Source organism: Lissotriton helveticus, chromosome 3_1, assembly GCF_964261635.1.
Source record: "Lissotriton helveticus chromosome 3_1, aLisHel1.1, whole genome shotgun sequence".
NCBI classification, from domain to species: Eukaryota; Metazoa; Chordata; class Amphibia; order Caudata; family Salamandridae; genus Lissotriton; species Lissotriton helveticus.
In genome coordinates, this window is record NC_136061.1 from 604,748,968 (window position 1) to 604,773,792 (window position 24,825).

Genomic DNA, 24,825 nt, shown 5'->3' on the forward strand with positions numbered 1-24,825 from the left:
GATTTTTTAAATTTCTTTGCCAGAAACTCCTTTAAGGTTGCCACAATGGACACTTTAATGGGTGGCACCATGCAGGTTTTTCTTTATAAGTTTCAGTGTAGAGTGTCAAAAAAGGATGTCACTTTTTTCACTTTGATGAACTGAACTGAATAAATCATTGGATTTCCAGTGTGCTGTCTACAATTTCGGTTTTCTTAGTGATCACCTTGTCTCTTGCCGTGCATATTTCCATCTTTGCTGTTCAGTCCACATATCAAAGGACTACATCAGTGTTTGGTTCTAGTTCCTGAATAATTGGCTAAGTGGTGAGATGTGAACAACACTAACATTTAGGTGCAACTTCGTGAGCCTTGATGCTGTGCTTTTTAATGAAAGAACCGCTTCATATGCAAAGTTCCGGCTGTGGCTTTTTGCAAACACCGGGCAGGGAATTCCCCCTTCTTTGAAGCATCTGCAGAAGAACACTTGTGGTCTTCGCTCCATGGCGTGCTATGCTGTCAGGCCTACCTCAGCAGTTCCTTGCTGCCATACGTAGGCAAAGAACTATGAGATATCTCATCTGACATCTATGCAAACATTGCTAGAAGCAGACATTTAGAGACATGGTACACTTCATAGAAAAACGTTAAATCTTGCAAAGGAGCTTCTGCACTTCACGAGGCCGATCAGGTTTGGTCAGAAAAGGGGCAGAGCTTCCCCGTCTGATTATTTTTTGTTGTCCCTTTTGCCTTTGGGGGAAATTAAGTCGTTCCTTGTCTCCAAAATTCTGAGCTCTGTCCTCTGTCTCAAGCAAACTCTATCCTCATAAAACAAATTGTCATTTTAAAAATAAAACACACTCGCTGTTAGAAGCTAAAATAGAACATGTTATCACTGTACATAGATTGCTTTACCTCAAGGACCTATGACTTTTGCAGCCGCTTATCCAGCTATTCTATGCTTTCATACTTTTGTTTGTTAGCTGCAAAAGCTGGCTTTTATTTCTAGCTTGTCCACTTAAAGACTACGTGATCCTAGATATATTGCTTCACCCAAATGCACTTCGTTTTCCCATCTCAGACAAAATTAGGAGGTCTTAAGAACAGGATAGCCTAAATATGGAATGCATATACCAGCACGATACTTCATGAGTGGACAAGGTATCATTGCTACCAGGGGTCATTGTCCTGGGCTATATGCCGTGTCGGGTGGTGCAAGTAGGTTCACAAGCTCTAGTTGCTTTCAAAACAAAAAATACGTCCAGGTAGAAGGTTGAAGTTTACATGACATGCTATCTGCTGTTCGTGACCTAAAGGCAGAGCAATAGCATGAAGCCAGGGAGCAGATGTTACCTAGTGGCTAGAGTTGCCCACTTTGGATCCTGGTTACCTAAGTTCAAATACTATCCTTGGTACCTGACTCAACATTGTGCTATTCTGGGCAAATCTATTCACCTTTCCGTACCTGAAATAAAGTAATGAAATATGTAATCCCTGATTCATGTACGCAATCTTGTAGATTATCTCCCAACCCTACACATAATGTACAGTGCTCCGTTGTTTCCTAGCTACGTCTGTACTATATGAATACCAATTCATGCAGCTTCTGGTATTGTTGCTTACATGTAGATCCATGGCAGTCTATGACATATTACAATGCGCTTGCGTGCCATGCCTTTCTTCAGATGTACCCAGAGACGGTACCGAACTAGACTAAAGCTAGAGAAGCCAAACCCAACTGGGGATGATCTTTCTTCCTAGGTCCCTGCTGTAGTTTTCCAGATGTCCTCAATTTCCTGGATTGCAGGCGGCATGTACAGGCAGATAATGTGCTTCAGGGCATCGTGCTTCTTGTTAAGTGTTTCGAGGGAATATCTGTTTTCAATCCAGTAGCAACGTTTTCAACTTGCTCTCTTTCTTCCTCCACCTATAAAAGCTATGTAACTACGTACATTGCAGAGCAAAGTCGGTTCTTGTGACTAATGAATCCACTACACGGACCTGTGGAATACCTCATGGTCACGGGCTCGAATCCTAGTGGTCCGCTGAGCCTTCCCTTCTCTGCTTTGTTAAACTGGATGGACCGTTTCCTCATTTCACCTGAAGATGAGAGCAGTGCATCTGCTGCCCCCTCCTGGAAAGGTTTATTCTAAATCAGCTAACATAAAATGCATGGACCTGGGGCACAGCATAGCACTGATATCCTAAAGCCACGAAATCAATTCACACACTAACGTAGATGTAAGAATGGCTATAACGTAAGCAGCTCAGATAAAATTAGAAGCAAGACATGTATTTTGTAGGAGAAAATTATCTCACAGGTTTAGCCACAAGCTAATGGGTAATAGGTTAACCTACAATTAGCTGTGAAATTGCTATCCCATTGTTCTACACCAGCTACCATAAAACGTATAAACAGAGAGAGCACAGACATAACATGCCATGGTGTTGCTCTAAATGAACAGCACTACGACTGAGAAGTCTTAATTCTTCTATTATACCAAATAGTAATCTGCATGAAAAGGGGGGCACATTACTTAGCATATGAACACGCATACCAGCAGCATCAGATTGTCTATGACAGAATCAGACCTAGTATCAGGATCACTTTCCACATAGACCATACTATAACCAGTCCCCTCTCCAGAAACATACAGGTCTGACTCAAACTGGTCCAGGCAGTTAGAGGGAGCAATTGCCTTCCCAATACTTTAATTTAGAAAAAGAGGATCTGGCCCGAAATGTTTCGACTCACCAGGTGAGTCTTTATCACCTAGGTACAGGAAACACCATTCAGGAGCATTCTGTGTTGGTTTTGGTTTCTTAAATGTGGTATATCCTACTCTTTTGATAACACAGTATCCACAGCAGAACAGTTACAAACAGATGTACTTGAAATAGTCTATTAGTCAGATGGTGTCTTATTTGATTTTGGATAACTAACATAGGTTGTAACAATAACATTGCTTGGAATGTCCTGGAGCAGTAGTTTACTGTAATTATAATTTATGTTCGTGAAGGGCTCCCTGTCTCTTGGTTCCCCCTTAGCTCCCCCTTTTTGATGTCTACCAGTCTTGCACCTAATTCAAAACTGAATGTGTATTAAGGTGTTCGACCTGGCATCTTTTGGCATGGTTTCTCCTGTATTTTTGATTATGACCTCCTGTTTTTGATTGTGTGCTGACTTTCGTTTTTGCTGGCTTTAGGAGTCTGGGCACTTGACCACTGCTGACCATTGCTCAAATGAAGCCATCTGTTTGTGCTTGGATGTGAGCTATCAGGGATGGATGAAGATCTCTGAAGGTGCGGTGCAGTAAGGACCTCATGATGGCATTCTGGGGGAGTGTGGAAGAAGCTTGGGGTTTTCTAAGGAGCAGCATGGCGAGCACAATGACCAACTGTGTGTGAATGATGTCAGGCTGAGCGTCTCTTCAGAAATGCCAGTGTTATGTAAGCACAAACCAAGATTCTAAGAAGGTTGATCAGGAGTATTTAAGGACCAGCAAAAGGTGGAGGAAATCTGAGACTCCCTGAAAAAATGCTCATGTATTCTGAGGGCATGCCAGGGGTGTCAGTGGTCGCACTATGGATCTCTTAGAACAGTCCTGGGTTGTTTAACTGTCAGTTCTTAGCGTATGAAGCCAGGCTGAGGGATAGCTGGGTGTGTCTAAGATCCAAATTAAAGTGTCTAAGAGCTAGACTGAGGGGGATATTGTGAGTCTCCAAGGGCCAGACAGACAGAGGGTGTCCGAAGGCAGATCATTGGTATCTAGGGAGTGCCTGAAGGTCTCTGAGGGCCTGCTGGCAGTGTCTGAAGGCGGACCAGGGGCTGGCTGCAGGGGGAAATGACCCACTAGGACAGTAAAAAAAAGATGGATGCGTCTTAAGGTCTTTCAGGGTTTGCTGGAGATCTCCGAGAGCCATTTCAGGGTGTTGAGAGTGGGCTCGAGGTATTTGAGAGTGGTTTGGGGTTGTTTAGCGCCTGGAAGAGGCTTTATAAGAGCTGCCTGGAGATGATGAATGACTAGCTAAAGGTATCTGATAGAAAGCTGTGGCCCAACAAGAGTGAGATGACAGACTTAGGGATATCCGCAGGAAACTCAGACGCATCATATAAACTTATACATGTGAGTTAAAAAGGTATAGAAATATAAAAGGCAAATTTAAAGAAGTAAATTATTTGCAAGGGGATATTTGTGGACATATAACTCATCAGGTTTGAGGTAAGCTCTGGAGTCGTGTTCTACGGTGGGGCATGATTTTTATACTATTGTAATGTATTGTAATTGGATTTGTATAGTACTTACTATCCCTGGTGAGGCATATGAACAAATATGCATCAGACTACTTGGTTTACTCATAGAAAACTCGTGGACTCAATGCTTGGCTTCTCTGTGAGACCAATCATATTAGTGTTGATTTTGTACTCGTTCTGATAGCACTGCATATAACATACTCGATGAAAAGATGGTGACATCCACCCAGTCCTGAAATTTCAACCAGAATCACAAAGCATGCAGTGACTTGTAGGCTTACACAATAAGAAAGTAGAAACTACAAATCACAGCATAGATGTGTTAATTGATATACTAGATTAGCTGATAGTCACTTTCATGACATTGCAAAGGTTGACAACTATGTAAATACGTGAGTACCAGAAAGTCAGAGGGTATTTGAAAAGAGAGACGAGAAGTGTTACATAGGCCATATTGATGTGTGAGGTACTCTGCTGCAGTATTTCAGGTGCATTGGCCTGGAATCTGACCGATACCAACACAAAGCAAATGAAACCTCAGAGATGCAGATTTCGTTACCAGACTGCCTGGCATTACAATCAATGGTAGATCTTTCCTAGCTATTCAACTTCCACAACTGGTGCACTGAGAGGTCAGTAGTGAGGTATAACAGGTATATTTTGCCCCTGGCTGATGGCCTTTGAGAGACTACTAGTTATGTTTGAAGGTGAGATGGAGTCACTGAGAGCAGACTGGGGGTGTTTAAGAACCAGCTGGGGGATCTGAAGGTCATGTGAGGATCGACTAATCGGTATTGATGGCAAATTAACAGTATAGAAAAAAACAGCCTCTGTTTCTTCGACGGCTACTAAGTCGTGTTTAACAACTTGCTTGTGGTGTTTCAAAGTTACCGAGGGACTCTGAGTGTCAGGAAATGCATTAGAAGATGTGTTGATGGTCAATGATTGCATATTACTGGTGTTTGTCAACCAGCTGGGTGTGTCAAGAAGGCCTGCTGAAGGCATCCGTAGGTGGGATGAGTGTGGGACGGGGGTCTCTGAGGGCTGTTTGGTGCTGTTTTAGGACTAGCTTGGCAGTCAGAAGCCCAGCTGACTTTATTTTAGGGTGGGCTGGAGGCCAGTTGCTGGCTTCTGAAGGCCGAGTGCATATTTTGATTTCAAACAGGTGTATCCTCCCACAGAGGGAACACAATATAAAAACAAGTCAAACTTTTCAGAGATGGATTAGTGACTAAAAGTGAGCGTAACAGACGAAATTAGATCCCTTGATAGACTATTCCTCTGCTCTTTGAGATCTTCTTCACTATTGCATGGCCCTGTAAATGGATTTCATTCCTCCTGGTTTCCAGAGGATTCAAACCAAGTGAAGAGCTATACATTTATCATTTACTTACAGAAATTGAACTTCACTGCAATTGTTATTGTTTGTACAAAATTAAAATGGGGAGTTGTGGCATATTGTTTCTTATAAATATTTTGTACTGAGCTGTAATTACCTAGTGGATTTTTCTTCATGCTAGCAGGTCAAAACTTTAAAGTGTTCCCTTTTATTTTGTCCATTGAGACATGACGTTCTTGACAACTGAAGAAGGGGCCCAATGTTATATGGGCATTGGAACTTTGGTTAATAAACTGCTGGGTATCTAAAAATCGGAATATGATTGAATACAGGTCTTCAAACACTAAAATCTGCTTACAACCTGCTTGCTATTGATGGTGTATTGCTAACTATTTTGGCCACTGTCTCGATTTTTTTATTACAAAGGAGAGGCTGCTATCAGCAAAATATACTTCATCTTGTGTTTGCTGTTTAATATCAGGGTGTGAAAAATGTGCGTAATTTGTTTTTGCATAATTATTTCAAATTTCATCAAAATTATGAGTAATTATGCAAAATTCAAACAGGCATATAGGGCCAGATGTAGGTGGCCAATTACCGGTCGGTAACGGCCGAATTCGGCCGTTACCGACCGGTAATTGGATTTTGAGATGCAGGGGGAAAAAACAGGCATTTTCGGTAATTTTACCGAATCGGAAAATAGACCAATCGGTAAAATTACCGAAAATGCATTTTCAGTATGTAGGTGCCAAGTTGCACATTGACACAGGGCTTTGAAAATCGGTATTTTACCATGCAATACAATTGCATGGTAAAATACCGATGCAGGTGTACATGCACATCTGTGCATGTACACCTGTGCCATGTGGCACACATACATGCCCTAAGGGCATGTATGTGTGCCACATGGCACACAAGCCTAAAACAGGGGTGCCAGAGGGTATCAAAGTGACACCCCCTGCACCCTTGCTAAAATCGGTATTTACCAATTCTGTAATTACAGAATCGGTATTGCCCATTGATTCCTATGGGCTTCACAGCCCATAGGAATCAATAGGAAATACCGATTCGGTATTTCCAGATTCGGTAAATACCGAATCTTAACAATTCGGTATTTCCACATCTGGAAATACCTACATCTCCCCCCTTCATATTTACGACTTCTTAAATACCGAATCGGTAAAATTCGGTATTTAAGAAGTGGTAAATATGAATTAACTACATCTGGCCCTTGGTGCTGTATTTCAGAACTATGGGCCTGATTAGGATGGCGGGCGGACGCACCCTTTCGGAAACTGGAGTGGCCGAGTAGCCGTCGGCGGTCCCGCCATAGGGATAACGATACGACTGCCTGCAAGGCGGTCGCCCATCTATTCTTTGCATTGCTGCCACATTGCAAAAAATGCACCCTGTACATATCCCTACACTATGTGGCAGGCAACGTGCGGTGACTGCCACATGGTGCAGGGATATTTTGTGGCGGGCAGGCGGTCTCTCCATCATCCTTTGATACGGTCCATCATGATCTGTTGATGGACCGCTTGCAGGAGATCAGAGTACAGGGCTCCACCTGGAGACTTCTTAAATCTTTCCTGTCAAACCGGAGGCAGTTAGTGTTGTTGGGGGAATTCTCGTCCGAACCTTTTTCATTACCATGTGGGGTCCCCCAAGGGTCCTCAATGAGTCCGACACTTTTTAACATTCAAGTGTTCTCATTGGTGCTTCTTATTTAGTAATTTGGGTTTAGCCTGACCTCCTACGCAGATGACACCCAAATCATGGTTTCATTACAACCAGATCAGTGGCGGGCACTGCGGTCCAATTCAAGGACTGCATGAACACCGTAAGGATTTTGATGGCCCAAAACTGACACAAATTGAATTCCGAGTAAACTGAGGTGGTATGTTTTGGCCACGATCCGAATTTTTGGTCCTCGGAATGGTGGCCAGACACCTTGGGTCCTCTCCCCTCATCTAGCAGGAAGGTAAATAACCTAGGAGTGTGGGTGGACCAGAGCTTAGCTTTAGAGACCAAGTGAATTCCGTGGCCTCTGGTACTTCCTTTGCTCTCAGGTCCTGCAAGAAAATTCTGCCTCTTTTACCTAAAGACTGTAATCAAAGAGTCATCCCAGCTCTTACCATTTCGAGGCTTGACTATTGTAACAGTCTGTATTTTAAGGAATAATGCATAAGCTGCAACTCCTGCAGAATGCTGCTGCTAGACTGGTGTCGGGCATTCTAAAATATGCACCAATCTCAAATGAGATACAGAAGTGCCATTGGTTGCCAGTTAGGAAGCGTAGCCAGTTTAAAGTCTTGTGTTTGGTCCACAAAGCGCTTCATGGGAGGGTACCAGCTTATTTAAAAGAGCGGCTTCATGGGTACATACCAACCAGATCACTGCGCTCATCTGATGCTAAGCTGGTTTATGTGCCATTTGTGAAAAAGACCACCTGGGGTGGAAGAAAGTTTTGTAGTGAATGGAACCAAGGCTTGGAATAATCTCCCACTGTACCTCAGAGGTACGACCAGCTTACTGGCTTTTCGAAAATCCTTAAAAACGAGGCTGTTTACAGGATAATCTGACCGCTCCATTGCTTTGAGCCTTGGGCAAGATCTCACACAGCACCAGATTTGAGGGAAGAGAGTCTGCCCTATATATTTCATTCTACGGGCTCATATAGAGTCCCAAATTATCAAAGAGGGGCACAGCCTTGAGCTCACTGATCCACGGTCACCATATTTAACTTCTCAACACAGTTTCGGAATAAATATACATTTTTATTTTCATTTTTCAAGATATGAGGTGATATCAAACACATATAAAACCATTTCACTTTACATATATGTACAAATCTGTCATGAAATCAAGTATAGATAGCTAAACGGTTAAACACACAGACCCCCTAACTCACCCTCTCATCATTCATTCAGATTTAAGAATTTATTCCACTCAACACAATTCCAAACATTCAGTCCATTCATTCAATCTACGCAATACAACAACCTCAACACCCATCGTACACAATTACGCTGAGGTAGTTCTGCAGTATCCACTCAGCATATCGCTAGAGGGACACCAGATGTTGTGGGCAGAACAGATGGTCACCACGCCGACGCGCGTTTCGGTGCCCAGCCCGTTGTACGGCGGCACCTTCGTAAAGGGCATATATACGAGGGGGAGCAGACTTTGTCTGCTCCCCCTCGTATATATGCCCTGACGGGGCAGACTTTGTCTGCTCCCCCTCGTATATATGCCCTGACGAAGGTGCCGCCGTAGAACGGGCTGGGCACCGAAACGCGCGTCGGCGTGGTGACCATCTGTTCTGCCCACAACATCTGGTGTCCCTCTAGCGATATGCTGAGTGGATACTGCAGAACTACCTCAGCGTAATTGTGTACGATGGGTGTTGAGGTTGTTGTATTGCGTAGATTGAATGAATGGACTGAATGTTTGGAATTGTGTTGAGTGGAATAAATTCTTGAATCTGAATGAATGATGAGAGGGTGAGTTAGGGGGTCTGTGTGTTTAACCGTTTAGCTATCTATACTTGATTTCATTACAGATTTGTACATATATGTAAAGTGAAATGTTTTTATATGTGTTTGATATCACCTCATATCTTGGAAAATGAAAATAAAAATGTATATTTATTCCGAAACTGTGTTGAGAAGTTAAATATGGTGACCGTGGTTCAGGGAGCTCAAGGCTGTGCCCGTAGTTTGAAATATATAGGGCAGACTCTCTTCCCTCAAATCTGGTTCTGTATTTTCCCCTGCCAGTCTGCCCTGCATCCAATACAGGGGGGCCCTATTTGTATTGGTAAGATCTCACACAGCACCAGAGTAACTTCAGGTAACGTTAGTGCTAAATAAATGTTTTTAAAAAATCCTAATCGGGCCCCAAATGCTTCTCCTTGTCTAATTTGGACGTGTGGATTCATTTTGTGGTGAAAAAAATAGTGCAAAAAAACCAGAGTGTACAACAACTACACATGCTCTCTCATTTGCGTTCTTCCTGTGGGCTTACTACAGTTTGTTTTAGTGCGAACTGTGCGTAATTACGCAATTTGTCATAACAGCATAATTCGGGGTATTTTGCATAACACGAATAAAATGACACTTCCAAAATTATGCAAATTACACCGGGGTATATTTAATATGTGTATATATTATTTTTCTGTCGAATGTATGTATGTTTATTATTAAATGTGGTATGTTTTGTGATGTACATGTTGTGTTTTACTACTAGCTCAAATTATTTATGTATCTTCTACATCAAAATAAATAAAACCGGTAGGCTGCATTTTCAAATTTGGTGGTGCCGACTCAGCCGGTGATTCTTCTGTGCTCCATAAATTAAGTACCCTGAGAAGGGTTAGAGGAACATCTGATTTTTCCAGAGCAACAAGGATATTACATTAGGGATTATACAAAAGCAAGTTATCTTTATCTCATATATGCATATGTTAGGCTGAGTTAATTTTTGTTCATCTAGCACTTAAAACTGACAGAAAGCCAATGCTACACTGGCAGTTAGGGGCCAGTTTTGGACATGACTGGGCCAGCATGTAGGAAGCAACCATAACTGCAGAAGCAGCCCTGCTACGTTTTAATACTTAACATGCTGGTTCCACGCTGACAAAGTCAGAATTACGAACACCACCTTCCTACATAAGACAATTGCAAATATCTGAAGAAGGTCTGGATGAAGCCATTTCTGAGAAATTTCACTTTGGATCCAATTGATTCTACCAACTGTGGGCAAACAGCATAAGCGCTTTTCCTGGCAGAAATAATTGATACAATTAACACTTTGTGGTTACCTAAAGTCCTTGAATGCAACAACCTGTTGGGCGATAGACGGTTGTACTTCAGAACTGTAGAGGCCCTGAGATAGTCCTGCTAGATGTCAGGGAACAGCCATTGATTGATGGCACATTCACCACTACTGATCAGCCAAATAATGTCAAGTTGTTCCTGACCAGCAATAATGAAACAACATAACAACTAGAATAAAAACTAATGCTAATTATTACAATATGCTGAATCAAAAAGCAAAGACTAAAATGGGTAGATTATTCAAGACTTTGTGCCACTGCAAGGTCACACAAAGCAGCCCAAAGTTGTGATGCACTTTTTTTGTTCAGCACAAAACTTTTTTTGCGCTGGAAAAGTGCTCTAAGCGTAGCACGAATAGTGTTGTGCACTACTTTGTGTCAAGGCTGCGTTCCATGGGTGGTACAAGAAAGTTTCCATTTTTGATGAAAAGTCAGATCTACAAAGATAGTCAATTTTTTTTATTTTTTATTTCTCCTAACACTTTACACATTGCAGCTGTGCAGCACTGTCCCGCACACATCCTATGAGTGACATTTTTAAATTATGACTAGGCATTAGATTTTGTATTGGAAAGGTAACCTTTCAAAATAAAATTTATATTAGCCTGAAAACTCACCTTTGCACTTTGCAAAGGTGTGCAACGGGGAGCAATAGGAAGCCTTTTAGAGTACTAACAGCAACGGAAAACAGCAGCAGCAGGCCACGTTTAGTAAATATGGTTCTGTGCTGCTTTCTTCCCTTTGTACTATGCAGCACAGCACCTTTGATTGCAGCATTGCCAAAAATCTACCTGAAGTAATTATTCACGATATTAGAACACATCAATAAGCTCTAAAAGATTGGACCTAGGCAAAGCATTGTGACCCCATTCACAAACAAAACAGAAAGCTAACATCACAAGTGCAATCATTGGAGCTGGTGTACATACGCAAAAATGTTTAGCCACCATAAAGAAAACTATAAGGCGATTTTCGAAAATTCGGAGCAACGCACCAGGAGTGGTCTAGAATAGAACATTTGATCCCAAGGGTGAAAAGCCTGCCCAGCTCTCCATTACCACAAGCATGAAATTCAGAGTTACAATCCTAATGGCTAAAATGCTCAACAAAGAAGCTCTAAAGTAGCAGTGCTTAATTTGTGCCAGTGGTTGCAGATAAGGCCCAGGGACACTCATTTGTGGGGACAGGTACTTATCTCTCTTCATTAGTCTATTTCCCAGAGCAACAGAGTGAAAACACACAAACGGGAAAGAAGGGGAAAGAGAAAGACAGAAAAACTGTGACAAAGGATGAAAGCAGAAACATCTAGTGGTGGATTAAAGACTCTTAAAGCAGATTCAAGACTACACACCCTTGGTATTCAGCACACTGATTTTCGATAGCTCCAGTCACAGCCTTGGCAGCAAAACTGGGGGCCCCTGCACTTATTCTTTTGCAAATAAAGCGCTGCAAAGCAGTTTTGGGGAAAAAAGTGAAATTATAGACACCAGATTAAATATTCAGGCCTTACACACGAAAGCTTGTCAACATATCCTTCAGTAGTTCGCTTCTTTCCTGAACCAATATTCACAACTAATTAAACTAAACAACTCGACTTTAAAAGCAATGCCAGTCTCACAAGGATCACTCCTGTCTCCTGCCCTATTCATCCTTTATATAGAACTCCTTGCAATAATCCTGACGCAAGCAGGAATTTCTTATCTTTTCTATGCAGTTGACACCTAAATCTAAGTGAAAATCTCGTCAGTCACAGACATCCAGCCATTAAGTAGCCCTCTCTCCAAGGCTCAATCCTGGCTAACGAGCAACTATCTTCAGCTCAGGTCCCCAAAATGTGCTCCTTTTCCTCCAATCTCAAGAAACTCAACTGGCTAACATTCAAGGCAAGTGCTATACTCAAAACTGCTTGCATAGCCCACAAAGCTCTCTATATTGAAAAACCAGTCTATCGCACACAAAAAATTATCTTAAGCAGGTCAAAAGGGACCTCTTTGAAGCACTACAATCCACTCTTGATTCTACTAAAATTTAAGAAAGAAAAATCTCGCAACCGTTCCTTTTCTAGGATCACTCCCAGAATATGGAAATTGCTGAGGATTTACGAGACTATCATTTCCTCATTACAAGAAGAAACCGAAACTTCTTCTCTTCAACAAATCATCTGACTGGTTTGTTTGCTCCCACCAGCATACTCTAAATGAATCTGAGCATCACCAACTCAGGAAAAACTGTGCTTCTACTCTCCCCACCTTCACAACACCCACCCTACCTTATCTAATTCAGAATATCTATCGTCTATTTATACAACTTTTCCTTTATATATTGTTTTACATATTTTATTTACTCCACATGTAACTCATGTACTTGCTGCTGTGCTAACTCTGGGAAGTGATATATATATATATATATATATATATATACATACTTTATCTATCTCAAATGCCGTCCTGCATATATATAGCTTATCTACCTCAAATATCATCCATCTATACGACTGTCCATTGTAAATATCCTTTATATAGTTATTATGTATACTTATTTACTCCACATGTAATTTGTGCACTCACTGCTGTGCTAACTATGTAAAGCGCTATACACATATATAAAGTAGCTACCTCAATACTGTATTGTCAGAATATCCTGATGTCTTCTGTATACTTTGTTTACATATTGTGGCTATGTATTTATATTTACTCCAATGTAACTCATGTAAATGCTGCAATGCCAACTCTGTGAAGTGCTCTGATGTCTTTGGGTCAAGTGTGTGCTATAAAAAACTCGATAAAGAAATAAATATATAAAATAAATAAATATTCAGACATAAGAGAAGTGCAATAGGAGAAAAAACATACGATTTAGAAATTGCAACCATCTGAAGTGGATAACTAAGGTGAATCAAGGAAGGAACAAACTGAACAGCTTTCAGAAAACTATTAAACTCATACATTTGTGCATGGGTGGAGGGAAGACATATAACTGTGACAGCTATTGCTTTCAATGTGATATTAAGCTTATGGATAAAACCTGTATTAAGTGATATAGACTGTGGGTATGCAATATCGAGTATGTTTTTCTGACAAAATTTCATTAAAATTACATGATAAATTTTCAAAATAACACATTCTTAGTAAAATGCAATTTGCCGCTATCTCGCATTACTTTTTTTTTTACAAATGCACAATCCTCTTGTATGATAGTCTGATGAGATCCTAGAACAACACAATATCTCCACTCTACAGTTTAAAAAAAATCCCTCTTTAATAACTGACCAAAATATTTTTCCAGACCTGTTAGATACTGGTCAAGACGTGCATACATAGAGCTTTTACAGGCAAACAGAAAGTGCCAGCCCCCAACAAAATAGACTACCACTTTTAACGAGTGGTGTCTTGTGCAACCTCATGCCCTTTTTCCTATTATTAGAATAAAGTCTATGTTCAAAAGACACCCGACCACCACCATTGATGGCTGGAAAGTCATCCTGTGAAACTCACCACCATGATCCTTCCCTTTAAAACATAGGTACAGGAATAGCGGAAAGTACAAACATATGCTGGGATCACTAATTAGAATGACATGGCGTATATTACACCGCAGTGCAGAATAGATTTGGAACCGGTGGTATAGCGAAGATGAACATGTATGTTTTTATGATCTTGTATACAGCATCTTTAGTCGCTGTAGAGGTCTGTGCTGGTGCTTCCCCAAAGTTTGTCCATATACTGGGCCATAGTCGCCCATCTGGCCTCTGACAGGTGTTCAAAAAGGGGATTTTCTAACGGTAAGACTCTGAAGCCGACTGCCCATAGCCAAGACGCAATTTTTTTACCACTGGACCAAGAAACATCCCTTCTAACGTAATAAGGTCCTTGGGAATTGCTTTCACTACAGGAAATTGCAACTGATGCGCTACCAATGAAATGGAGATGTTAAAATGATTTGCGTATGCACTGAAAGGGTTCTATTTTACAGTTGGATGGTCATTTTATACTTTTGCGTTGACTACTTTCAAGATGTAGCATCAGCTGCCAGGTTGTGAATAAAACATTTTGATAACTGACACTTGATATCTTGGATATAATATGAATGACATTTGTATGTTAAACAACACACTCTTGGAGTAAAAATATTTAGGGCAAGGGAGCACTAAATCTACACCAGCCTTAACTATTGCAATCACTGTCTACTGCAGGATTTGCCGTAGATCATATGGAATTTACTAAAGACCAAGATCTCAACGAATTATGATGCTTCTGTTTAAAGCACCTTTCCAGCTCACTGCTCCCATGCAGCCTGCTCACACGAGAGCTCGCGCCCATCTGGGTGAGTAGTTGAGGAGGCGCTAGACCCTCATGAAGGCAACACATCATGTCCTCATATGACTGTCTCCACACTTCCTAAGATGGACGCTGTGGGTGCACGTATGCAAGTGCAAACCCACGGACCAGTATTTGTGATCATTTCCAAATGTTAGATTGTACCACAACAATGTCCTCCTTGGCGTAGCCTGGTAGTGTGAACAGGGCACTCTGTTACCCTTATTGAGGTCCTAATTCGCCAAGCGAATAAACTTACTTTAAAAACTACATCAGAAAGAAAACTGTGCCTCAAAAAAGGAAGCCTGCATCTATTGGAGCGCCTCTACGCGGAGCAAGGAGGCTCAAGACTCCTCCTGCTGACATTACTCAACATGCATGGTTGTAAAGTGTTCCTTTCACTCATGGACATCTTGGCACTCTGCAGCGACGGCTCCTCCACTATAGTGGAGCACAGTCGCCTTCCCAAAAAACACAGAAGGAAAGGAAAAATAAAAGACACTCGTTTTTTTTGTCCTTTCCTAACGAGTCTTGGGGATGGGCCCTGGTAGTGATAGGCACTGAGGGGAGTGGCAGGGCCAAACCGACCTGCGCGGTGAAGAGCTCTCTCCAATCCAGCAATGCAGCAGGGTTAAACAGAGCATGCAAAGACTCACAGTCTCTCCTGGTGCGCAAATTAAAGGCACTCAAACCAATCCTGAAGCTCCCTTCATGTCTGAGAGCAGCTTCAGGATTGGCCGCAGGGCATTCTGGGAGCCAGTGCCTTCCCTCGGTGAAAAAGACCAGAAGAGCGTGACGGGTGCAGGTAATTTTGTTTTGTGTTTATCCCCCCCCCCCCCCGCGACCCGTTTGCCCCTTAACCTATTTATTGATGAAATATTCATCAAAGTAATAGACGATTACTATCATGGTTAACTCTTTAGAGGCAATAGAGAGTAAAGCTTCCAAAATACAAATGTTTTGTTGTTAATTTGTTATTAAATTGGGAGACGAGTTCCACTTCCAGGCTTGTGGACCAAGCACAGAAAGGAGGCCCTCTCTTGCGGTGTTCAGAGGAGGCTCCCTTTCTTGCATTGAGAAGAAGTCTCGACCCTCTCAATGAGAGGAAGCCTCCTCATTGTAAGAAGACCCTCTCTCACACAGAGAGGCGGCCTCCTCCTTGTGGTGAGGAAGCCTCTTCCTTGTGATGAGAGAAGGCCTCTTCCCAGGCAAGAAGAAGACGCCTACACCTTAACGCTGAGAGAAGGCCTTCTCCCTAGCACTCAGAGAAGGCAGCCTCATTAGCTCTGTGTGGAAGGTTTCTTTTTTAGATCTAAGAGTAGGCCTCATTAAGGCACTGAAAGTAAGTCAAGATCACAGGGGTATGTAGTTCCTAGTAAGTACGGATTTGTCTGCTTAGGTCAGTTAAGTTCCACAGAGTCTGCAGAGAGCATTACTCTGTAGAAACAAATGTCCTCACACCCCTAGACCGGTGTCAGGCTTCATCATTGTGCTTATGATTCTCGTCAGGCTGGCGCTGCAATGCCCGACGGGCACCCTCAAAGGGGGCTCTTTACCAGAGATCTTATTATAAGCTATATGGTGAAATGTGGGTGTGTGGGCAAAATAGTAGATTGGTGAATTTTAAATAAATATGTGAAAGAGTGAGATAAAAATAGGACACGTGGTACTCTACAGAAATATTTTAATGATTGAGTCCTACTACCCATGTTAAAATATGTGGTGCCATCAACTAGAAATGATTATCTAAGGTAGTTGATGGTTGACATGTTTCAAGCCTAATTAAGTCTTGTGAATGATCTAACGGCTTTTCTTCAGGACCATAAAAACCTAATCTTCACAGTGACTGGGGTTTCGATGTATGAGTTCATTTATGTTACTCCCAGCCACCTATACGTCTCTATATATCAATATAAGTAAATCAATTTTGGAGAAGACCCACTGAGGGTATAAATCAGGACACCTCGTGTATTTTGCTTGGTGACACGCTTATTAGCCTGGAACTCCTGTATATCAGCACACTGGAAGACCTGCTTGTGCCGGCAACCTAGCCTGAAAGTGAGCCTCCTCATTATTGCTAAGAAGAGGCCTCCTTTATACCACTGAGAGGAGACCTCCTCCCTAGAGCTGAGAGGATGCCTCATCCATTGTGCTAAGAAGGCATCATCGCGAGTGCTGAGAGAAGGTCTCATCAAGGCACAGAGAGGGGACCAATACTTGAGAGCTATTATTGAGACTGGAGGAGCCCACTTGAAAAATGGAAATGAAGAGACCAAAAGTGTTGAAATGTCATGCAAGAGGGTAGTTAGTGTGAAAGGAGGGCTGGAGATGAAGAACACAGGGCAAGGCAGATAAACAGAGAACTTGAGAAAGAGAAAGGAAAGCCAGACCTTCAGAAGAAATTGAGAACTCTTAAAGTAGGATCTTTGACCACACAGATATGTTCACCTGCCACAGAGGTGGCTTGTGAGTTCAGACATTGGGGGCGCTGCTCTACCTAATTTTCTACCTCTTTTTTAAAAAAACATTTTGACACACACTTTTACTATGAGATAGGATCTCTGGCTAGCCTGCCTTTCCGTTGCTCTAAACAAGGATCCGGAACCGAGCTAGTTTCATCAGCATGCTGTGCATGTCACTTTAATAACACAGGGTTCACCTTCCTACAGTCGTTCAGAGTCATAGAATTGTTTGAATATGCAGTGTGGGCCAGTAGCGATAACAGAGTCTAGCCTCAGGCTTCACAGGCTACATCCCTTCATGAGGTATACATCATTCACGAGTAGAGATCCCACCCTTTCCACTCATCACAGAGTGGCATTGGGTTAACTAGCTTCCCAGGGCCGAACCCCACTGTGTGAAAAATGGGAACAGATGGGGTCAAATACAATTAAAAATTAAAGAAAAGCAACATGCGTGGTCTTTCACTTTGTATAGTGCACAAGATGCACTGCCGCCTTTCAGTGACAGTGGAGAACTGCATGAGTAATACAATACTGCTGCCAGAAAAGGATCTGACTGAGCCTGACTAGCTGGTTGATTATGAGTCACTCACTACCACCTGTCGTACTGCCATCCCGAGCCACTCTGACTAGATGAAGATCACTAGAGGTGAGGGATTTTAGAAACCCACCTCAGCACATGCACGGAGTTGAACCTATTGAGTGCTGAACTGGTAAAATTTTTCTATCTCCTCATGTCTGCTTTTCAACTCAGCTTTCTCTCTCGCTTGCTTTTTCTTCCATTCCGGTCTCTATTTGCCTTTTATTTCACACCCTCCTTTCATTGCTTCTCCATAGTGGAGCTTCTGGTCGTTCTTTATCACAGATCACATCATATCCCTTCTATCTCCCTAATATTTCCGGCCTGTCTGCCTTTCGCAAGAGGTTTTATAATTTATTTATTTATTTAAAGTTTTGTATAGCGCAAACATGACCCAGTTGGGTATCAGAGAGCTTAACATACGGTTCAGGCAGACATAGGAAAACAGCTAGTGGAGAGAAATCAAGGAAACAGTGGGACAAAATACAAAAAGGAGCAGGATAAAATTGAGGCGGACATAGGAAGCAGGTTGAGTGAGAACGAAAAGTAGGGAAATATACAACAAGAGCAAACCAGATAATATGGCCGGTGACAAAGGGTCACAACAGTAATACTTGTAAATTAAGCTAGAGGCAAGAGGAGCAAAGCATCTAGTTCAAGGCATTGTAAATTAGTAGAGCTTTAACTTCCCTTTTGAAGGCAAGTGTAGAGGGAATCAGTCTTGTTTCCACTGGAAGGGAGTTCCAGATTCTCGAGGCGACGCCAGAGAATGAACTTCTTTAGCTTGAGCAGCAGTGTGCCGGTGCTCCTTGTGGACCTGGAGCCCCCGGATAGTTGCAGCTTGTTAGTCAGGTAGAGTGGGGTGTTGTAGTGAAGTGCTCTAAGGGTCATGCAAGCGATCTTTAGTTGGATACTTGCCTCAAAGGGAAGCCAATTGAGCGAATTCAGGACCGGCGAAATGTGGTTGGTCTTCTTAGAACCTGTGATGAGTCCAGTAGCAGCATTTAGAGATGCTCTGATGGGGGCTAAACTGAGTTTCGGCAGTCCGCATAGAGTATCACTGCCGTATTCTAGTCTAGAGATGACAAGTGCTTGCACCGCCGATTTAAAGTCATCTCAGTGAAGGTAGGGTTTGAGTTTTCTAAGGATGCAAAGTTGGAAGCTCGCTCCTTTGGTCAATGATCTGATGTGGTCCTGCATGTTTAGGTTTTATCTAGCACCACTCAAATTGATTTAGTGGAGTCAATGAAGTGTAGTGTGCAGTTGAGGGCGATGAAGTCACAGAGATATTTGATAATGAAACGAAAAGCTAAAATATGAGATGCCCTCTACACCATTCTACTTGTTAGTGGCAATGACAGTCTGTAAATATGTTTATGCCAAAAAAAGACAATATGAAATCCTGGAGAAAGGGGAAAACTATATTAGGCTCAACACCATTTGTGGTATCATCTCATGTCCGTCTCAGGCCCTGCCCATTTTCCTCTGATGGCCAGAGATTCGTAGTAGTAGTCAATTTTTTTGTATGGTTAATTAAAACCTCTACAAACAGACAAAGCAGATGAAAATATACAACATACTAATGTACAACTATGTGGTAGGAACAAACAGGGCTGAATACAGACAGAGATTAGTATGTATTGTTCCTGACTGTGTGTATACATGCATATATAAATGTATGTAGGCAGGTATTATATTTATTCTAAGCATGCATGCTTTATGCATATACCTAAGTATGTATGTTTGATCTGATTTGTAGAAATGTAACTCCTGCTGCTCCGAACCGTGGCAGATTTTCTGGCTGCAGCTACAGCGCGCTGTTTGGGCTAGTGAGCCCTGGCGCAGTCCATGGACTCACCAGTGGATGCACCAGAACCTAGAGTCCCTCTAACCAACACCGATAGCATCATTTTCGCAAGGCTTGGGTTTTCTGATGCCAGTGCCATTACCCTGCTGCAGTATCAAGGCAGAGGCAGACAGAGTGCATAGGGTGCACAGTGTAAGAGTTCTTTCATACTGTTGAAAGGCAAAAGGCTGGGAATGCTCGGCTTTAAAAGGTGCATAGGAATACAGAAGTTCATTCTTGTAGAAAGTTTTTATTTTTATTTTGCACTTGTCTCCGAAGTGCTGTATAGAACTCAAAACGCAATGATCTGCCTCTAAACAAAACAGCTACTTGCATCAGTCATTGAATAATGTAATGGTATGCTGATGTTTGACCTTCGACCTGCAGATATTACAGAGATCGCAGCATTAGGTATTTAACCCCCAACTATAGAACTGTTTTGAGGGTCGCTCCTAATAATAACAAAGTGTCCGAAACAGGTATCCAAACTCTTAAGACAGGCACAGAGTGATCTCCTGGCTTTTACTTGGATTTTACTTCTAGTAGCTTGTTTTTTTAATGAAAACAACCAGACGTGGGTTTCCACTACACAATACGGATTTAGGTATTGGACAAGGGGAATAAATATCCCCATATCGAATTAGTAATTACCACTGGAGTCAGTTACAAAATAAAGTGGAAAAACATGGAAAATTGATGGATTAAAAAACAAATTGAAATAGATGCTCAATGACATATAAGCACAAGCCCTGAAGAAGTCTAAGAGAGCTTGAGTGAAACGTGTTGGCTGGACATTTTTAACCTTTGGATTCTACAACTTTGACTACTGGATTTGAATAAAGCAGAATTTTTTTTAATGGACCCAAAGACTTATTGTTCTATTTGTTTACGGGTGCATCATTCCACCTTTGGTTTTGTCAAGCTCGTTTTTTTATATAGGAGTGAATAGTGCACTTCTGCCTTTCTAAGCGCCACAAATAACAGATGTTACAGTGTATGATAATGGTCTTTGAATGCCCTTTCTCCGCCCACTGAACCATATTGCTCTGTGTACTTGTTGCATGCATCTGATTCTGTCCTATTTCTACAAGCTGCTACTGTCAGTCTCGAATGAGTTCAAAGAATGAATGAGAATGAAGTCTTGACTGTTTTCCCATCCCCATGAGCAGATCTGTACTTTAAATGTACCCTGGTGGCCAGAGGCGATTCAGTCCAAAGTGCAGTCACCAGGAGATGCACAAGTAGTAACCCTGGTTTATTTCTACAAAAACCCTGACACAGTGAGCAGCCATGGCCTGTGAGACCCGCACTCCTGGCGGTATTTGTTGTTTCTATGGAATCTCCATCCTTCCATTTTAAACGCTTTTTTGGGGTAATTTCTTTAAAACAATATTCTGAATAAATGCTTAATTTATTCCATTTTCCAAAGAAAGATGTCAGCTCCCTACCTGTTACCTGTACCTCTCTTAAAGATGAGGCTTGCTTGGTAAACTATTTTTTTTTTTTAATATTTCATGAACACATCTTTAGAAAGTACAGTAAAACGTTAGACTTTTGTCTAGTAAGATGTGCTAACAAAGAAATTCTCTTGGTCATGAGCATGGGTAGGCACTCTTGTGGCCCACATGTACATCTTTCAATACAGTGTATTGATCCCCACCATGTTCAGAGCTCCCAGGGCACCGCTAACCTGCCATAAAAGGAGACAGCTTTTTACTTCCATTCCCTACGCATCTGTTGCATGAGTGCAGCCCTTACCAAGCATACCGTTTGGATAGCTAGGTTGTATACCTTTAAAAAAATCTGAATACCTCAGACAGAATGAAGGTTTGAAGGTCGGGGACAGAATTACGAGTAGACTGATGGAAAGTAGATAGATAGATAGATAGATAGATAGATAGATAGATAGATAGATAGATAGATAGATAGATAGATAGATAGATAGATAGATAGATAGATAGATAGATAGATAGATAATGCAGTAATAATTATAAGTACAGAAATGGCATGCTGGGAAATTGAAAGAGAGCATACAAATCCAGGAATAATATACACGTAATTAAATACATAAACGCACAATTCAGAAATAAATCTACAAAACAAACAAAATGTATGATAAAGAAAGAGCATAAACTACAGAGAAAGCAAGAGGGTACGAAAATGAGGGCAAAAGTGATTAATTGACAAATGTTTGGAACAAAAAACACAAAAAGCAAAGATAACAAAATCGTGAGAAAAGTAGCAAAGAAAGAGTGGGAAAGAGTGGGAAAATGAAATAAAGTGAGGAAGAGGAAGAAGAAAAAAATAACTTAGAACACTTAAAAGTCAGATAGGAGAAAGTAAAAGGGAAGAGAAAATATGAAGAGAGAACGAGAGAGACAAAAAGACAGAGACAAAGAACCGATGAGAAGAGGAATCACAAACAGAAAGGAAAGTGTAAAGGAGAACAGTGAGAATAAATACAGCAGGTAAGAAACACTCCAAGAGAAAGTGTAGACAAAAAGCAATAAAATACAAAAGAAAATCAAGAAGCATCGGAAATGAAAGAGAGGGTGAGAGGGAAAAACTTGACAAAGTATAGAAGGCATAAAGAAATGAGAGCAAGGGGAAAGAAAAGAAAAAAGAAAGATAAACTAAAAGGGAGAAAAAAGAAAGAAAGAAAGAAAGAAAGAAAGAAAGAAAGAAAGAAAGAAAGAAAGAAAGAAAGAAGATAAATGTAACATCCATGACATTTTATATACAGTACAGAAGTTTTCCATAGTAACGTACTCTAATCACACTTCCAACAGCCAAGGAGTGGACAGCTATTCTGGCAAAAAGTTAGCTCTGCAGCACTGTTAGTCAAGTAACAATGTGGACCATACAATAAAAAGACTCCTGACTGTTGGAGGAAGGGGGGAATGGCGTGGTTCCCCTGTGCCCGTAGTCCGGCGCATCCCTGCGTAGCCTACCTGGCGCGGGAAGGCACCAGCCACCAAAGGCCAGCCTGGGGTAAGCGAGCGGCGGCAGCACGTTCATGGCTGAGGAAGCCCAGAGCCGTCTGGCAGCCCAGGTACCTGCGCCGTCTGGCAGCGCGTTGCTGGCAGCTGCCTCCTCTGCGTGCGTCTGCCAAGCCCACAGCGGCGGCCGTGCCTTCTCAGACATGAGGATGACACCGGGGGATCGCAGGGGAGAAGCTTTACAATGAAAGGAAAAAGTAATGAAAGACTTACTGTTCGTCATGTGACCTGGCGATGCGTGGTGCCCATTGGGCGTGCTGGACGTGAGGTCAATGGCCATGTTGGAGGGATCCCTTTCGGGCAGAAGCTCGGAGTCTCCTGCTTTCATGGAACAAAAAGATGGACTTTAGTTACTGCCCCACACACAGCTGATGCTCAAGGCGGAGATCAAATCTTCAAAGCCAGCCTCACTCGGGCAAAAACAAGAACCTGCGGCAGCCTGCGGGGTCGGCTGCAGCCGGGGGAGAGTGAGCCGCCGCCGCTCATGCAGCGCTGTGTGCGCAGGAAAGGGCGCTTTGATGCGGCCCAGACCACGCCTCTTGGCGCTTTACAAATGCCTACTGGCTCAATGCTATCCTGATACGGGAAAGACGGACAAACTGCACAGTATTTAGCATGCATGGCAGGGCAGACGCACACTTCGTCCACAAAACTTCATACACAACAGCAGACATACAGATACAACTGTTAAGACACATTTCATATAACCTTAAACACACAGGGCAGATTTACAAGCACCTTGCGCCACTTTTGCGTAATTTTTAATATGGGGAAAGTGACGCAAAAGTGGCGCAAGGGGCTTGTAAATGTGCCCACAAACTCCATATAAGCAAATACACTTTACACAACTAAAGATCTGCATACACGGTCACAATCACTTAGACGTGTGCACTAAGCACACCCAGTCCGCATAAGTCAGCACGTGTACAGCAGCAAATACACAAGCACCCCCTGAAACAACCAGACACATGAACATGCTTTACAAAGTAACAAAATGCACTTTCATGGAAACCGACAAACACCACATTACATAGCAGAAACAAGCATGCAGCACTGCTTAAACACAGAGACGCACAATCGTACAGATGAAGCGGCAAACAGCAGCTCCCACTTCAACGCAAAGTTATTAACCCAAGCCACACGAGTGTGCTGCAGCTAAGTAAGACTCGAGCCGTGTGTTTATTTCTCTGCCCACGTCCACACAGTGGCACTATACATTCCACAGCCTCACCATTACCTTTTCAACATAACCAGTTACTCTCTCATATAATACAGACAGCCCACATGCTGCAGGCCTGAGTAGGGTTTTAATGCAGGTGGAATAAAACAAAGGCCATTCTTTAAGGAATTTAATTAGATGGAAAGAAAGACATTTCTGTGTTAATTATGCCAATTATTTAGGTCAGCTATATAATAAAACTGGTACTACACGCTATTAAAAATGAACATAACTAGATATCAAAGAAATGATGCCTATGTGCATCCAGGTGGCTGCATCTTTTAAAGACACAGGCAATCAGATGGCATAAATCATTGTGTTGTTTAATGGTTATCTGGTAAATACAAGAAGCATGAGAGGGGACTGTAAAAAAAAGCAAAGTGCAGACATAACGCCACAAACAAACGCTCATCATTACAGCTATGGAATCCCATTCACATAACTACCAGAGTCCACCGACAGAATAAAAAGCGTCCACACACATACAAAAAGAAGCACTAACAGTGTTCTTTTCTCACAAACATGAATGACAATAAATGGAGCCATGATAGTTCAACCACAACCAGAAACCTCTGGCCAGATGCAGACAGACGAGCCGCCCAAGCCCACATTCATGCTAGGCCACTGCACTGAAAGGCCCACAGAAGGGCAGTCTTCAACAGATCGCTGATAGAATACCGGAAACAAAGATATTACGTGGACAGAATATCGCGCCAAAAATATCAAGGACCAAAATATTGAGAAGGTAAGCGCAAATAGGTAAGTATAGAATTACTACACTGAGCTCCACATCTACTTACCATGAAGATATATATATCGTCAAGGTGCATATATGTGGACTTATATTTAGTAAATCTTTGCTTACCTATAGAAACTTACAGCCACAATATTTTTCTCATCTATACTCTTGACACAATAGTTTGCCCCATAATATGTATTTTACCGATATTCTGTCTAAACACCTGTTCAACACAATATGCACCCTACAGGA

General features: G+C 42.0%; 1 protein-coding gene across 11 annotated transcripts in view; it reads right to left on the reverse strand.

Moving 5' to 3' along the window:
- Window positions 1-24,825, reverse strand: part of IKZF2 (IKAROS family zinc finger 2) — a 178,987-nt gene that overhangs the window by 122,079 nt on the left and 32,083 nt on the right. For 4 of the 11 annotated variants that reach the window (XM_078680588.1, XM_078680595.1, XM_078680586.1 and 1 more), the window contains exon 3: window positions 22,829-22,933. In XM_078680588.1, coding sequence (XP_078536714.1) covers window positions 22,829-22,933 — 105 coding nt within the window. Of the gene's footprint in view, window positions 1-22,567; window positions 22,764-22,828; window positions 22,937-24,825 lie in introns of those variants that run through there. The other 7 variants (XM_078680594.1, XM_078680585.1, XM_078680587.1 and 4 more) reach the window with 3 other exon arrangements.